General features: G+C 40.3%; 1 protein-coding gene across 1 annotated transcript in view; it reads right to left on the bottom strand.

Annotated features, from left to right (window-relative positions):
* LOC103188700 (microtubule actin crosslinking factor 1) overlaps positions 1-16,038 on the bottom strand; it is a 163,951-nt gene that overhangs the window by 115,715 nt on the left and 32,198 nt on the right. Inside the window, 1 exon segment of the mRNA XM_042338917.1 lies at positions 11,070-11,131. Within this exon segment, the coding sequence (XP_042194851.1) occupies positions 11,070-11,131 (62 nt within the window).

Raw genomic sequence — 16,038 nt, forward strand, 5'->3', positions numbered from 1 at the left:
TAATCTGTGTTTGATAGGATCAACATTTCTTGTTTCAACAGTCTCCACAGGGAGCCTGTTCCACGGGTTCACTGTTCGCTCACTGAAATAGTGCTTGCGTAGATTTGTTCTAAGTTTCCCCCCTTTCAATCCCAGGCCGTGTCCTCTGGTTTCACTATTCTGAACAAGTTGAAACGGCCTGTCATGATCTATATTGTTTTGCCCCATTAGAATCTTAAAGACAGCAATTATGTCTCCGCCGAATCTTCTTGTTTCCAGCGTGAACAAGCACAATTGCATTGTCGTGCCATTGCTCGCCCAGGATCACTGAAGGACAACTGCACAGCCTGGGGCCCCTGCAATCACGAGAGGCAATCCTGCTTCTTGTTCTGTTCCTCCTCACTTTAGTGCTGAACGTTTTAATTAGGTTTAGAGTGAAGGGAAATTTAGGGCAGATTCCAGGCAACTTTTCTTTTCATGGAGGGTAATCAACAACTGGAACAGGCTGAGAGAAAAAGTTGTGGAGGCCTGCGGTTTGGATTAATTGATCAAACTTCTTGATGCTGCGATGGGGGGTGATAGGTTGATTGTTCTGAAAGGATGAGATTGGATGGACCAAAAGGACTTCTTGATTCAAATCAGCCTTGTGATCTTGTGTTTAAAGGAGCAAAGATCTCGATCGCTTGTCTTTAGGTGGAGAACGATGCTGGAGACAGGGTGAATAGGTACAAAGAATCAACAAAAAGATGCTAGAGCGGATCAAGACAAATCCCCACATTCAATACGTGTCAGTAAAATGACCGTTTGAAAATGATTTGTAATATTGCAAACATTGGGATTTAGTGGAACTATGAAAACTAGCACACTAGTGACCAACCACACCCATTCAATCACTGAAGTCACAGCTTTTTTCAGATACAGACACTGACATATGCAGATAGTAATCTAACAGCTGCATTGAATGAGTTATAAATATTGCTTTTGAACCCGCGGTCACAAAAATGAAATTTAACTTTACATGAATGTAGTACTGTTACAGTATGCAATCCTCTGGAGGAGATCCAATTTTTTTTTACACTGAGGGGCAAAGCAAACTGTGCATCTCACTATTTAAAAAAAAGTCACATATATTTCAGAGGGGTTGGAATACAATCAGATACACTGTATATATGAAATACATGCGTTTGCTCCTGGCTATCCTGTTATCTGAATGCTGTACTAACACGTGCTGGTGATGTAGAAATAAACAACAAAATTACATCGGGAGGACGTCCCAAGGCAATGAACACACTGAGTTTCTGACCCGAGCTGGGGGTCGGGATCGGGGAGGGGTGAAGCAGGCAGATCGAAAGCAGGGTTGAAGAGGAGGGTCTTGAGATGGGTCTTAAAGGAGGCAAGGGAGGGGGCGAGACGGAGGGACTGCGGGATGGAGTTCCAGAGCTGAGAGGCAAAGTGGCAGAAGGCCCGTGGGTCATGGCACAGATGTGAGATAGAAAGGATAGTTGAGGGTCAAACAAGTAACCAATCGGGAGAGCCTCGGTCTTGTTGACGTTCAACTGAAGAAAATTAGCTCTCATCCAGAACTTGTCTGAATAAAACATTTCTCGAACACAGACTGAAACCCACAATCGTGTTTTCATATTAAAAAAAAACACACAGAAAAGGAAACATTTCAGCTGTTCAGTTTAACATGGAAAGGAGCTTAGAAATAATTTTAGGTGTGATATTACAATATGGAATAACTATCATAGAATTTAGTTCAATCGAAAGGTTGTAACAACAGCGCTGAGTTTTTTTGGATCATAAGACTGTATTATTGGCTTTAGCTTAATTCCAGGTGGTACAACCTCCGTTACATCATCTCATCTTTTCTAGCCAATAGATATTGATATTTAAGAGTCATCCTAATGGAAGCCGATGTCAGTTCCACACAAAGCTTTGCTAACTTGTGTTCCAACGCCTTGTGATTTTAGCACATGACATTGCAGCACTCCTGAGGAAATGAACACTTCAATGAATCATTAGGGAATGTAATTTTGATGTTTGGCTGAGGCAAATTCCAGATACAATGATAAGAAGGTTTACCAGGAATTTAACCAAAGCTGCAGCTGGACTATAAGTAGTTCATGCTAACATTATAATAATAATCCTTGGGTTTGATACAGCGTCTCATCACGTCTTTGAGACATCTCAAAGCGCTGCACAGAATATACTGTAAATTTTGTGGGCAAAATGTAGCAGTCAATTTTAGATTCAAAATGGAATGGATTGGATTCAACATTGGATTCAAAATGAAGTGAGCTCTTCAGCATTAACAATTAACAGCTTCTTGTGTCCATCATTTGGTTACTTCTGACAATTCTTCTATGTTAAGATGTAATAAAATGCTAATGTAATGTTGTGCATTATAAACAAATGCAAAGGAACATTTCACACTGTAGAGGATTGGAATTATTTTATGAATACCACAGTTGGTTTAAAAGCAGGCAGGAAGATCATATCACAGAAGTCACACACAAAATGACTGAAAAACAGAAAACATTTGCTGGACCTGTGTCAAGAATATGTTTTCAAATGTTGAAATGTGCTAATGGAATCTGTGCACAGCTTTGCGGTAGTCGTAATCTTAGTTTTTACTTGGTCCCATTTAAGGAAAACACTAATTAAATGAATACCCTATAAACCTGTATTTGTTTTAATACAATATATAACGTTATAAGAAATGAGGGTTGTACGGACCGGTTGTAATGGATGGGGAAAGGGAGCTCTAAGGCTTGACTCAGCTTCTACCATGATGGAAAGAAGCAGCTGTCAGTTGGAAACTGGCTCAAGTTCAGTAACAGAACTATATAGCATGCTGTCTGTCTTCCAGCACAGCCAGAGCAGTAAGTGATTTAAACACGTGGAGTAGGAACTTACATATTTAGCTGAGAAATCTGGTGCGATGTGAATATCAACTGTCCTTACTCCCCATTCGGTCCCTGACCAAGATTGCCTCTAACTCTATCTCACTCCCAACGCTGCTGAAAACCTCCTTAACACTTTTATCATCTCCCACCTTGATTCTTCAACTGCACTCCATACTGGTCTCATCCATATCCTCACCCACATTCTGCATTCCCAACACCAACCTTTGCCACGCTCCACAGGCTCCTTGCCTCTGAATGTGTAGACATCAAGATCCTCACTCTTACATATAAACCCTTTAATTCCGTGGCACCTCCTTATCTCTCTGACCTGCTCATACCCCACTCCTCCGCCCACCACCCATGCACAGCAATGCCTCACAAATACCCATGAAGTGAATGATCAATGAGTTGTTGACTGGCCAGGAAAGCAAGAAAAAATCCTTCTCTTTGAGGAGTGCCTTAAGATCCTTAGTGTCCACCTGAGCAGGTACATATAGGACTTCAGTTTAACTTCTCATCCATAGGACTGATGGACAAGATCTTTAATGCATGTATCTAACTACATGGGCTGTAACTCAAGAGTTCCATATTATACAAAAATGTGAAAAAGTTGTAAACTTTATTTTCAATTTTAAAATATTTTATAACCTAAAAGCAAAATTGTTTGTCCAGTAGTAAAAGATCCCAAAGTACTGGGTATCGTTCTGAAAGAACAAAGTTCTGAATAAGCGTTGAGGTATAGTTGGCATTAATATTTTACTAAATAATCAGCCTTGTTGTGAACAGACTCCATTCCAAAGATGGCATTCATCTGTTGCCAACAAAGAATAATTAAAGTTTCTTTCAATTTTAAGATTATTTCAAATGTCATTGAAAAGCTGGGCTACAAACACAAAGAAGATCGATCGATCTCATTGAAACACAGTGTTCTCCAGTTCCACATTGGTTGCCAGGGCTGGTGGGATGAATCCAGAAAGGTGATTTTTCACAAGGAATGGTTGATAAAACACTCAACAGTGACGAGCTGGAAAAGGGAGGGAGGAGACTGAAGCCACGGTCGAAGAGTAGAGTCTTTAGGTGTGACTTGAAGATGGGCAAAGAAGGGGCGAGATGGAGGGATTGAGGCGAGAAGTTCCAGAGAGCTCCCAGGGAATAGACAAAATAATGCGTAAAAAGTATGCGAAGCAAACCATTTCTGCTGTGAAATAGTCCTCGAAAACAAATCTGTGGATTTTCACAATATTTGCAATGCTAACAAAATATTTTGACAATTACATTTTATACATGTTCAGCTAGGTTACCTCGTGATTTATGATAGATCTGGTCAGATATACATCTCGCAAGACTATATCTCAAGTAAATTATAAATTCTCAACAGTCAGCAATATATTTTGCCACAAACAAAATCCCATTTTCCTCATTTCATCACATTTTGACCATTGATTTAAGTATTTTTGAAGATTGAGACATTTTTAATGGTTTAATCTCAGTGGCTTTATCACGATGAAACATTGTATGAGCTGCTTAACATTGTACTTTGTTTCACTGCAACCGTCATAGAGCAGATGGTAATCTCTGACTGAAGACTTGGAATGCAAATTGCTGTGCGCGATTCGCTGCCGTGTTTCGCCCACAGAATACACAGTCACAACACTTTACGGTACATTCTGTGAAGCGCTTTGAGACGTCTCGAAGACGTGATAAGGCGCTGTATCAAATGCAAGAATTATTATTATTAGGAATTGCAGAGAGATTAAAAAACCTAAAAATAATTAAACGCATTATATTGCAAAGTAAAAGTTAGGAACGATAATACGGGGAGGAAAGTTGATAACACTGTCATCAATGACTATAAATGGGCACTTATAATTTGACAGCCATGTACTTAAGGAGTCTGGTTTCAGAAAGAAACACATGAAAAAACACTCATTTCCAGGCTGTGTGAGGCATTTTTTAAAAAATTTAACACCTGAAACGGAAGCCATTAAAATGTCCAACGCAATGACTGTACATGAACAGTACCGCACAGATCAAATAAATCATTTCTTCACTCTGATTATCCCCTTCTCATTCTCTTCCCTCTCCCCGAGCAACTTTCTTAAGGAATGTCACAGAAACAGCTGTTGTAACATGCTTCCGATCTCAGTTTACTGAAATTCCACTCAAGTCACAAACTTCTGTATTTTAGGGAATTTCGCCTGCAGCTGCAGTGAAAAGTGTTCCAAGAAAATACACACCTTTAAAACATCAAAAGCTTATCCTTAAACACAGGGATAATTCATTGGAGCCTTGGTATAAATGTGGCACTTTGGATGATAAAATACCAACTTGAGCCTTAGCGAGGTGCTCCCGACACAGATCGCGCAGAACCAAATGAAAGGAATACAATTATTATATTTATGACACAACATCTTTTCTGTAACAAGGAACCCAATACCGAACATAATATTCCAGTGCAAACACCTAGAGTAATCACCTGCTACGCCCTATACATTAGAATATACAGCAAAGAAACAGGCTGGTCAGCCCAACTGGTCTATGCCGGTGTTTATGCTCCACATGAGTCTCCTCCTGCCCTTCCTCAGCGAAGCCTTCAAGCATAACCTTCTATTCCTTTCTCCCTCATGCACCTATCTTGATTCCGCTTAAATACATCTATGCTATTTGCTTCAACAACTCCTCGTGGTAGCATGTTCCACATTCCCACTACTCTCTGCGTGAAGAAATTTCTTCTAACTTCCCTGTTTGATTTACTGGTGACTATTTTATATTGATGGCCCCTGGTTTTGGTCTCCCCCACAAGTGGAAACAGCTGGCACAGACTCGATGGGCCGAATGGCCTCTTTTTGTGCTGTACGATTCTATGATTCTATTCTATGATCTTCCCTATGTCTACCCTATCAAAACCTTTCATCATTTTAAATACCTCTATCAGGTCACCCCTTACCCTCCATCAGTTTGAGAAACATCCATTTTCGGTATTCTGTTCCTCAGTCGACTTTTTATCCACTATTATTTTTTCTTTAATACCAAGACTCTTGGGTATTAATATATACCCTTGTGAAATATAACACACACTTAATGCAGCACCTTTCAAGTAGTGGGACTATGGCTTAGAGGTATGGTGTGGAGACGACATGGATGCCTTTAATGATACCTTCTCAAAGACCTTCTGACAGTCCACATATACAATATAGAATTTAGGGACTTCCCTCATCTTTGCTATCAGAATTACCTCAAAAACTTACATTAGATTTGTCAAATATAATCTGGGCTTCACGGGTCAGTGAAGATTGTTCTTGATCAATTTATTCTCCTCCTTGCAGGGAAAACATTCTAAAGAGGAAAGAACTGACCCCTATATTCCCAATTGTTCTGGGAATCAATACTTTTTTTTTAAAAAAGTTTAAAAACTGCCATTTCACATTGTAAGATGAGGCATTTCGGAGAAGAGGAACAGGAACCCTAAACGTCACATTGCTTTTGATTTACAAATCTCCTCCCCAGTTATAATTTCCTGTAAAATAAATGAATTCTGTAAATAATGTCATTGGGCAGAAACAACCATGATTGATGCAACAAATGCTTTCATAGACTTGTGAGTTATTTGTATATTAGTGTCAATAAGCAAAGTTAGGGGCTGGGTCAGAAGCACTGACAAACGCCATCTGTTCCTCCGTGACAATTACAGCACTTATGTTTCAGCATTTTATGGGTGTTGCAGAAGAGATGGTCGAGGACGCAGTGACAGACAGAAGCAGGTGATTACCCCACAAACGGGTCACAGTTACTGTACTGCAGATTCCACATGATGCTGCGTTTTCGCAGATATTTTATTCACAGTTAATGCTACCAGGAGGTGAGAAAGAAGCGCTAAGCTTCGATAAAGGCGGTAAAAATGGGAGCTGAGGGGGTTGAGGAGTAAGAATGCTGACCAAAATCGTGGTCAGAGAGGTAGGACTGGAGATGGACCTTGAACAGGTGGGGGAACGAGCAAGCGAAGGAGAGGGTAGGGTAGGGGATATGAGGCCTGTTGAGCAAAGGGAGTGGCTGGGTCAGTACTGTTTGAGAAACTTGCAGAGATAAGGTGGGATGAAACTATAGAGGGATTTAGAGGTGAGAACAAGGACCGTTAACTTGTTCCACTGGGGGATGGGAATCAAAGTGGCTGGGTGAAGATTGGGGTGATAGTGAAGGAAGGAAAGGCTGTAGTTTGCAGCTTGTGTAGGGAAGAGCTGTGGAGTGAACAAATGCTATTTGTTAACATAATTTAAGCTACATGCTTTTTCCTAAACAACTGATAGCTTAAGTGAGAGCAATGCTTGCTCAAAGTATTTTTAATCCGAAATACTTGCCTGGAAAGGTCTAAGAATTAATTATTGAATTTTCTTTTACTGTAAGCAAAACCTCAAAGGACAGCTGCCACATTATTGGGTGGAAAATACCCGATTATATAACGTATCCAACAGTCCAGCCTCTATCTAGCCAGTTGTTATGAAACGCAATAGAAAACCTCAGGAGGTCAGGAGCTTTCAGTTACATTCTCACACAAGGATTGACAAATCAGATCAGAGACTCAAAGGCTCACACAGAGCAGATCTCCACAAGATGCAGTATCTTCTTTCAAGAAGTAGGCCTTTTCCAACACTCTTCTCTTCCCTTCTCCTAAATTCTTGTCTGACTGCGGAATATTGCTCTCAATTAACTGCTACCGTTAATAATTAACAGTTAAACTCTGCAAGGGGTCTTGACTTTTATTTCAATTGATCAAAATCAGATTAGAAAGGCTAGCAGTCCTGACAGTCAACTCCATGAAAACTAAACCAAAGAGAAAAAAAAACCCTCAGCAACTATCATATCTTCGAGACGTCTCAAAGCGCTTCACAGACTACACTATTTTGAACTATAGTGTAACTTCATTGAAACCCATCATATGGAACTTCTATTAAGCAACACAAAACTGAATGGACAAAACCACAGCAGATCCAAGCTGCCAGTAACTGGTAGTGCCATTTTAGGCTGCACACAAAGTCGTACTGAGAATAAGGGAGGAGGAGCAAGCGGCCATGTGGATGATGGTATTGTTAACCGATATGTTTTCAGAAGACTGCATTCAAATTTGTATCAGAACTGTTCAAGCCAATTCCATCAACAGCGCTTGTGACACTATTTGATTATAGCTACGTTACACTCCTAAAGAAATTATCCCTGAGGCTGGGGATCAAACTCATAAAATCCTCATAAAGTCCGTCAGTGTTTCGCAAATCTCCTGCCTTGTCTCCCTAAGTACCCGGGGGTACAGTATGTGGATTCCTCAATGACTGTAGAAAAGTTGAAGGGAAACAGGTTAGTAACCGACAAGAGCTATAGTAGATGTCTGTAGAATAAAACAAATGTGCAAAGCGCCTTGAGATGTCTTGACGACGTGATAAAGTATTATATCAAGGATTATTATTATCATAAAGAGCCAACATTTAAGGAGGAAGGAAAAGGAAGGGCTGAAGTTACTCAATAAGTCAAGAGAATCAAGATTTAAATTCCTCCTGACCGACATGAATTTGTATTCCAGTTCTGATTGTGCTACAAGCAAAGTGGCTCCATGACAGAAAGGCACTCCATCTTTGGGAAGGAAGGAAAGCTGTTAGGACTAGTCCCACTCTTCACGAGCACAGCTTCTGCTGGCTGCTGATTAAATGATTTATTTGCGGTAGCCATAAAGAATCTGCACCCGAGATCTCTGGCAAGAGGAAATCCTGTCGGAGTCCTGTAGCTCAGTGGTTAGAGCACTCGCTTTGCAAGCGAGAGACCTGAGTTCAATTCCAGGCAGAGGGCGAAACCTTGGGCAAGTTTCCTTACTCCACACAGAGCCTAATAATAATCTCTCCAAAACCAAAAACAATAATAAATTGGTCATTTTCAATCTACGACTGTTTGTGGGACATTGTTGTGCGCAATTGGCTGCCGCGTTTGCCCACAAATATACAGTCAATTCACTTTACAGTGTGTTCTGTGAAGCGCTTTGGGACGTCCTCCCGACGTGAAAAGCGCTATATTAAATGCAAGGATTATTATTATTATTATTATTAAATGCAACAGCGTGGAACTAAATATAAAGTTAGAGGAATAGTTTATCTTGAAAGCCCCTTCCTGCAGCTAAGAAACTGTACATGCGTAATTTTTCTTATCATGTAGGCAATCTATCATACCACCAAATAAATTTATTTGAAAATATCCCAGTTATCTCTGAATAGGGCGTCAATGTAGTTATTTGTGGTGCAAAAGTAACTGCCTTGTTAAAAGTCCCATTTGAAAACTGAATAACCTATCCTTTAAGTTTGAGGACTCTTTGGTTTGATTCAGTGCACAAATTGTCTGCCCCATTTGCCAACAAAATACAGTCACATCACTTTATAGTGGATCCTGTGAAGCACTTTGAGACAATGTGATAAGGCGCAATATTAAGTGCAAGGACTGTTTATTAATTAGTGATTGTAATAGCTTATTTCGCTTTGCAGGCATACAAACATTCCAGAGTAAAAAAAGCACATAACCCCTTATGTCCCGAGTTAAAAAAAACAGCACCTCGCCCTTACATCACAAGTCGATACACTTCCTGTGTGTTTGCCACCTCCGGTACAAAAAAAAATCACCACAAGTCAAATAGTCACCTCTGCTTCCTGTATGCCACTAATGCGCTATGCAGGAAATAGCAAAAATTTATATAGAGCGTATGTCATGGAAATAGGCCATTTGGCCCAACTTGTGCATGCCAGTGTTTAGAAACATAGAAACAGGAGAAGGCCATTCAGCCCCTCGAGCCTGTTCCGCCATTCTATAAGATCACGGCTGATCTGTACCTCAACTCCAATTACCTGCCTTTTGCCCCATATCCTTTGATACCCTGACCTAACAAATATCTAGCCACCTCGTCTTGAAAATGTGAATGGAAATGTTTGTACTCCACAGGAGTCTCCACCCAATACTTATTCAGTTCAATAACCTTGTATTGCTATCCCTCTCATGTGTATATCAAGCTTCCTCTTAACATGTCTACACTTTCTGATTTAACCATGGCTTTGAGCATCGAGTTCCCCATTTGTGGAGTAGTTCCTACTAAATTCTCCTTTAGATCTCCTCGTTGCTACCTTAGACTTGGGTCCCCGGGTTACAAACTCCCCGAGAGGTGGAAACATTTTTTATGCTAACATTGTCAAACCCTTTTATAATGTTGAACATCTCTATTAAGTTCATGTAACCTGCCAGCTCTGGTATTATCCTAGTAATCTAACTCTGTACCCTTTCCATCGCTGTTTATTTTGTAGTCAACTTTTAGTGTGTGGGAAGCCAAAATGGTCGTCTTCCAGATCACCATGTGTCAGGCTGTCACCTATGTGTCAGAGAGTTGTGGTTTCAAGTCCTACATCAGCACCTTGAACTCATAGTCTATGCTAACACGCCAATGGAATGCTGATAACATGGTCATTCACTTCATGACCGTAAAGGGGACATGACTGTGCACAAAATTGGCTGGCAAGACACAGTCATTACACGTTACAATAACTCCTATGAAACACTTCGGGACACATCCTTTTATCACACATGCAATAAAATAAGTCTATTAAAAAAAATGTAGGTATGACATTTAATTTGTCTCGTCTTGCTATGCTTTGTTATTTCCTCTGCCAATCCCTACAGTCTCTATTCATATTGCAGCGCATTTCTATGGATGGCAGGGACTTTCTGATATCTCATCCAAGCACACATTCTTCCTAATGTGAGAATGACCAGTGAATGCCACACAGTAGTGCTTAATCCTTTCCTTGCCAGACAGTGTGAGATGATTAGTGAACGAAGGCAGACTATTTCACCGACAGTTGTCTTTGGGGTCACACGCACACTTTCCTCCAGGATACCAATTAGAATAGAAAATGTCTCTCCTCCCTTGTCCAGGACAAACTGTAACACTATTACCACTGTCCAGCTGAGATCAGCTAAGTTATGACAATCGAAGGATCAAACCTTATTTACAGTCCTGTCTCGCTTTCAGAGCAAGGATCGGCTTCATCAACTGAGCCATCGGGAAAGCCTTCAGTGTGATTTATCCACATATAATCAATAAACAGTGCGCAGACATTGTGAAAGCACTATAAACAACTCTCAATATGCTTATAGCAACTGTACCTTTATGAGATGTTTGTTGACCCATTTTGTGAACGTCTTTTTCTGCACTCTGTCCCGCTCATCTATAAAAGAAGAGTACATTTTAGTTTACAGTGTTAACAGGGGGAAGGAAGGGGAAAGAGGAAGTGAAAAATATTTAAATACCTAAATATAATATATAAATAAGCAGTGTTTCAATTTTCACAAAGGATCTGGTTCTGAAATGGTTAAGAAATTCAAGTTCAATGTGATAATATAATCTAGGTCTATTTTCTGCAATTCTGTAAAGATTTCCTTTTCGTTTTGTTACAGACATCACCTCCGAACCTATTTCTAGTCGTGATACCAGCCCAACAACAAGAGCTGTATTCGTGCAAATGAAATCCAGCCTTCCAATAACAGAGTTAAGTCCTCTACAATGTGCTTTTCTTGTGACAAAAGTAAAGTTCGGTCAGAAAAGCTCTTCAGTGAATGCAATAAATGTAATATGAATAAATCAATATTGCTGCATTGTCAAAAACTGTCTTTTGCAACCAGTTCTCAGTTGTTTCATCAAGGTAATCAACTGTAATATGTTCCTACTCTAATGTTGATTACCACACGTGGACACATTGCCTTTCGTCAAGGGCATTTACAATGTGCAACAGCTGACATGGACTTAATACCATTCATCTCTGACACCTCCCCCACTGCCATGATGTGTCATCTGTGTAAAAGCCCTTGTATAATTCCCCTCTCCATAAAAATATTCCCAGAATCACAACGGGGACAGATATATGTGTAAAATTGCTTTGACCATTTGGGTCTGATAGAATTATTTGACACCACTGTTTTGCTGCAGCATTTCATTCTTCCCCCTCAACCTCTGTGGGCTAAACTGTCTGGGTTACAGCCCCACACCAAGACTTGTTTAGGATCCAGTTTACAAATCAGTAGTAAATGAGCACACAGCATTATTAACCATTAAGCACCATAGCACACAATGCCTTGTGGCACTTGTCAATCTGATGTATTCAACTCTTTAAAAGGAGTGCATTTTAATGATTAAATATCATGACCACTTTCAAAAAAGCTGGTTGGCAATCTCACTGCGTGCACAATGTCAAAACTGGGTACCACTCATGTGTGTTTAAATACAATCAAGTCTACTTTAAGGAAAACCGTGCGAGAAAAAAAATTAACTTTAAAGTTTAAACTTCTAAAATGAGCATTTTCAAAATGATGACTTATTGAGTTAAAAAAAAACTTTCAATTGAATCTTCAAATTCAGCTTTTTTTACTGTCCAATATCACACCTTAGATGATGGGCAGGTAATAATAATAATCCTTGCATTTGATATAGCGCCCAATCATGTCTTCTAGATGTCTCAAAGCGCTTCACAGAATATACTGTATTATTATAGCTAAGAGGACATCACACAAACGCACAAAGAGGTGACTGGCTGTCACTGTAAAGTCTTTGATTAGGGATTATGTATTGAATTGTACATGAAAGTTAAAGGTTTGAAGGTCTGGTCAGTGGATTTGTATAGTTTGCTCAGAGAGCTGGTCCAGATTTGATGGACCAAATTGTTGGACCTCCTTCTGCTCTTTAAATGTCTCTGATTCTATGAATTCACAATCCGTATATATTCATTCAAATAATTTTTTCTAGTTCCAATGTTTTAAACTCAAAGAAACTGGAAAACAATACTTTAATTTGATCCAGAAACATAATGTGATGTAGTTCTGTTATATAAACGCACGCAGTTGGCCAATCTACACAGATAATCCCCCAAAACATAAATATGGTGAATGACCGACTTTTGCTGAATGCGGATCAGACAGAAATATATATTTTTTTGGGGGGAGGAGGGGGGGGAGGAGATCCATCACTGTGCTTAAAGCATTCTCCAAACCAAGCTGAGATTTCCATGCATTCCATTAACACATTAACCAGAGGTAGATTGTTGGGAGGGATGCATCCTGCTTACAACAACAACAACTTGGATGTATATAGCGCCCTCCACACCGGACGGCGTCTCAGAGCGGTTCACAGTAACGGATCCCGGGGCCGAGCCGGGGGGGGGGAGGGGGTTGAAGGTGATCAAAGGCACAGTCGAAAAGAAAAGTCTTCAGCAGAGACCTGAAAGTAGGAAGAGAAGGGGCGAGGCGAAGGGAGTGAGGAAGGGAGTTCCAGAGACTCAGGGCGCAGTGGCTGAAGGCGCAGCCGCCGAGGGTGGAGCGGAGGACTCGGGGGACGAGGAGGAGGCCAGACCCGGAGGAACGAAGAACGTAATTCCAGAAAGTATTAGGTGAAGGTTGGCAAGAGCCACGGCTTGAGGAGAGCCCAGAGTGTGCGTTGCGGTAACTGTTAAGAGTCCAATCAGCTAAACCCACATAGCTTGCCATTAAAATGCCTAGATTCACTTCGAAATTATACCATTGATTGTAATATTGATCTGATCAGGCAAAAAGGGCCGCTCAGTTTAACATATCAACCGAAGATTGACAGATCCAATATTGTAGCATGCCCTTAGTATTATATTGAATCATCAGTCATCATAGATTATGTGCTCAAGTCCTGGTTTATGATGGGCTTGAATCCACAATCTAAAGGCCCAGAGTGCTTCAAACCGACCAAATGGACAAGTAGAATGAACAATTACAAGACTTTAGGGAAATTAAATAGTACTGTCGAGCTAATTAACATTTGCAGAAATTAGGGAGGTAGTGGTTTCATTTGTAGATTCTCTACACGAAGCTCATTTTGCAATAAATTGATATACAGCACTAATGTATTGATCACCAAATTAATCAAGAATCTCAGATGCACTATAATAATAATCCTTGCATTTGATACAGCGCCTTATCGGGTCTTCGAGACGTCTCAAAGCGCTTCACAGAATATACTGTAAAGTGAATTGACTGTATATTTTGGGGGCGAAACGCGGCAGCCGATTGCGCACAGCAGCGTCCCCACAAACAGTCGTGGATTGAACAACCAAATTATTATTATTTTTTTTGAAGAGATTATTAACCCCGAAAGGCGATCCGCCAATCAACAGGTTCCTATTACAGAGGCGTGCAATAATGGAAATAACATCAACAAATAATGAAAAATCACTGTACTGACCCATGCAGCACATCAAGGAGATGAGACTTGCATTGAATTCTCGGTCATTGTCATACAAACCCCACATCCTAGCAGCCCGCTGGGCAGTCATTGCGTGTGTTCTGTCTTCTTACTCGTGCTGTGAGCTCAAGATTCTTGTGCATCGGAATGCAGCTGTGGTGCAATGAACCACAAGGATGGTGCAAGACGGCATGAACACCCTACGTCCTGCAAACTTTGAGGGTTTCTTCTCCTTGTGCGTGGCGTACAGTTAAAGCGGAGTGATACCAAGTCTCTCCTCCTTAAATCTCGTCCAAATCGGCCACCTCAAAAGAAGTCGGCGTGAGGGTGAACAGGTGTACGATGATAAGTCATCTCGCAGACTGAACATAAAATCTCTCGCCGCGAGGTCAGAAAGGGATGAATTTAAAGTCTTTTTCAAACAGCAGAGGCAGGGGACCAAAAAACAAGTCTCATTGCAAAATACAAAATAAAATTGTTCAGTGCATCTGTGCTATGCCAACAGTTAGTACACACTTCCTATTCAGGCTCGCCTCACAGTTGTCCAGCTGCCAAAGAATTACAGTCAAATTAAAAACTCAAAAGAAAGGATCTGATGTATCGATGTTCTTCAGCAATTGTATTCCAAGTGACCCACATACTGAAGCCAAATCAGACATGCAGAAGGCACAGGCTGCAACCATTTCCCTTTCTCTTGCTTCGTACTGATAACAGTGACAATAAACTGCTCAAGGCTATAAATACCTTTCCCAGCTTGCGTATTAAGCAGCAAGCCTTTATTCCAGTATGACTAATCTTGTCTAACTTCTCTGCTGAATTCACCTGCCATTGCTGCAGTTGTCTGTGCTGCTGCACTGCTTCATGTCAGCTCACACAACCCTCCTTAAAACATGGAGGTCTAACGTCATTTCCTCAAAACAGAAAGTGATTCAGTGAAGTCTTATAATGCGACTTAATGCGAGTCACTTAAGTTAATGAATAAAAAGGACTCCAGTGCAGACAAAAAAACAAGGAAAGCCCCAGGTGAGTAATACTAAGAAATTAGCAATGGGGATATTTTTCATTAAAACAGTAAATAGTCAGAATAATCCTTGCATTTGACGTAGCGCCTTATCGCAGCGTTGAGACGTCTCAAAGCGCTTCACAGAATATACTATAGAGTGGAGTGACTGTGTATTTTGTGGGCGAAACGCGGCAGCCAATTGCGTTTTTCACAAAGATGCCACTTTTCTCAAATTATAGCATTAAGGCTAATTACGAAATTAACTCAATTCACAGGAAGTTATTTTTTCCACTGGAAAGTCTCTCTTTCTGCAAAAAAAAGATGATTGTTGAATGAACATCTGATGGTATTGAACATCTCTTTACTACTGGTTCTTGAACAAAATTTAAAACCTTCAGCACCACAAAAAAGTTCCATTATATTGAATTTTCGGCCGCAAAATACAGTCAATTCACTTTACAATATATTCAGTGAAGTGTTTTGAGACGTCTCGGTGATGTGATAAGGCGCTGTGTCAAATGCACGGAGTATTATTCATTATTATTATTCCTTAAGACCCATCTTGGAGTCGTTTTATGAATGTAAATTACCCACTAGCCTTTTACTATTCTACCATTGCTCCTATTTCTAAAATAGAATTTATGCTGCAGTCTACCTCTTCACAGGCTTTCAGAGATGGTGCCATTCTGGTAGATTACTGCAGCAAAGGCGTACGGATTCAAGGCCCATTTTATAAAACAGTCGGAGAAAAATAGAATATTTAAAAATCACAAGCTTATATTTTTGGCGACTGTTTGGAAATGCTATTATGTAAGTGTTGGACAACTATGTTGATAAGGAATGGCAGATTTCAAATCAAGATTGGATGTAGC

This window comes from Callorhinchus milii, unplaced genomic scaffold (assembly GCF_018977255.1).
Source record: "Callorhinchus milii isolate IMCB2004 unplaced genomic scaffold, IMCB_Cmil_1.0 Scaffold10, whole genome shotgun sequence".
NCBI classification, from domain to species: domain Eukaryota; kingdom Metazoa; phylum Chordata; class Chondrichthyes; order Chimaeriformes; family Callorhinchidae; genus Callorhinchus; species Callorhinchus milii.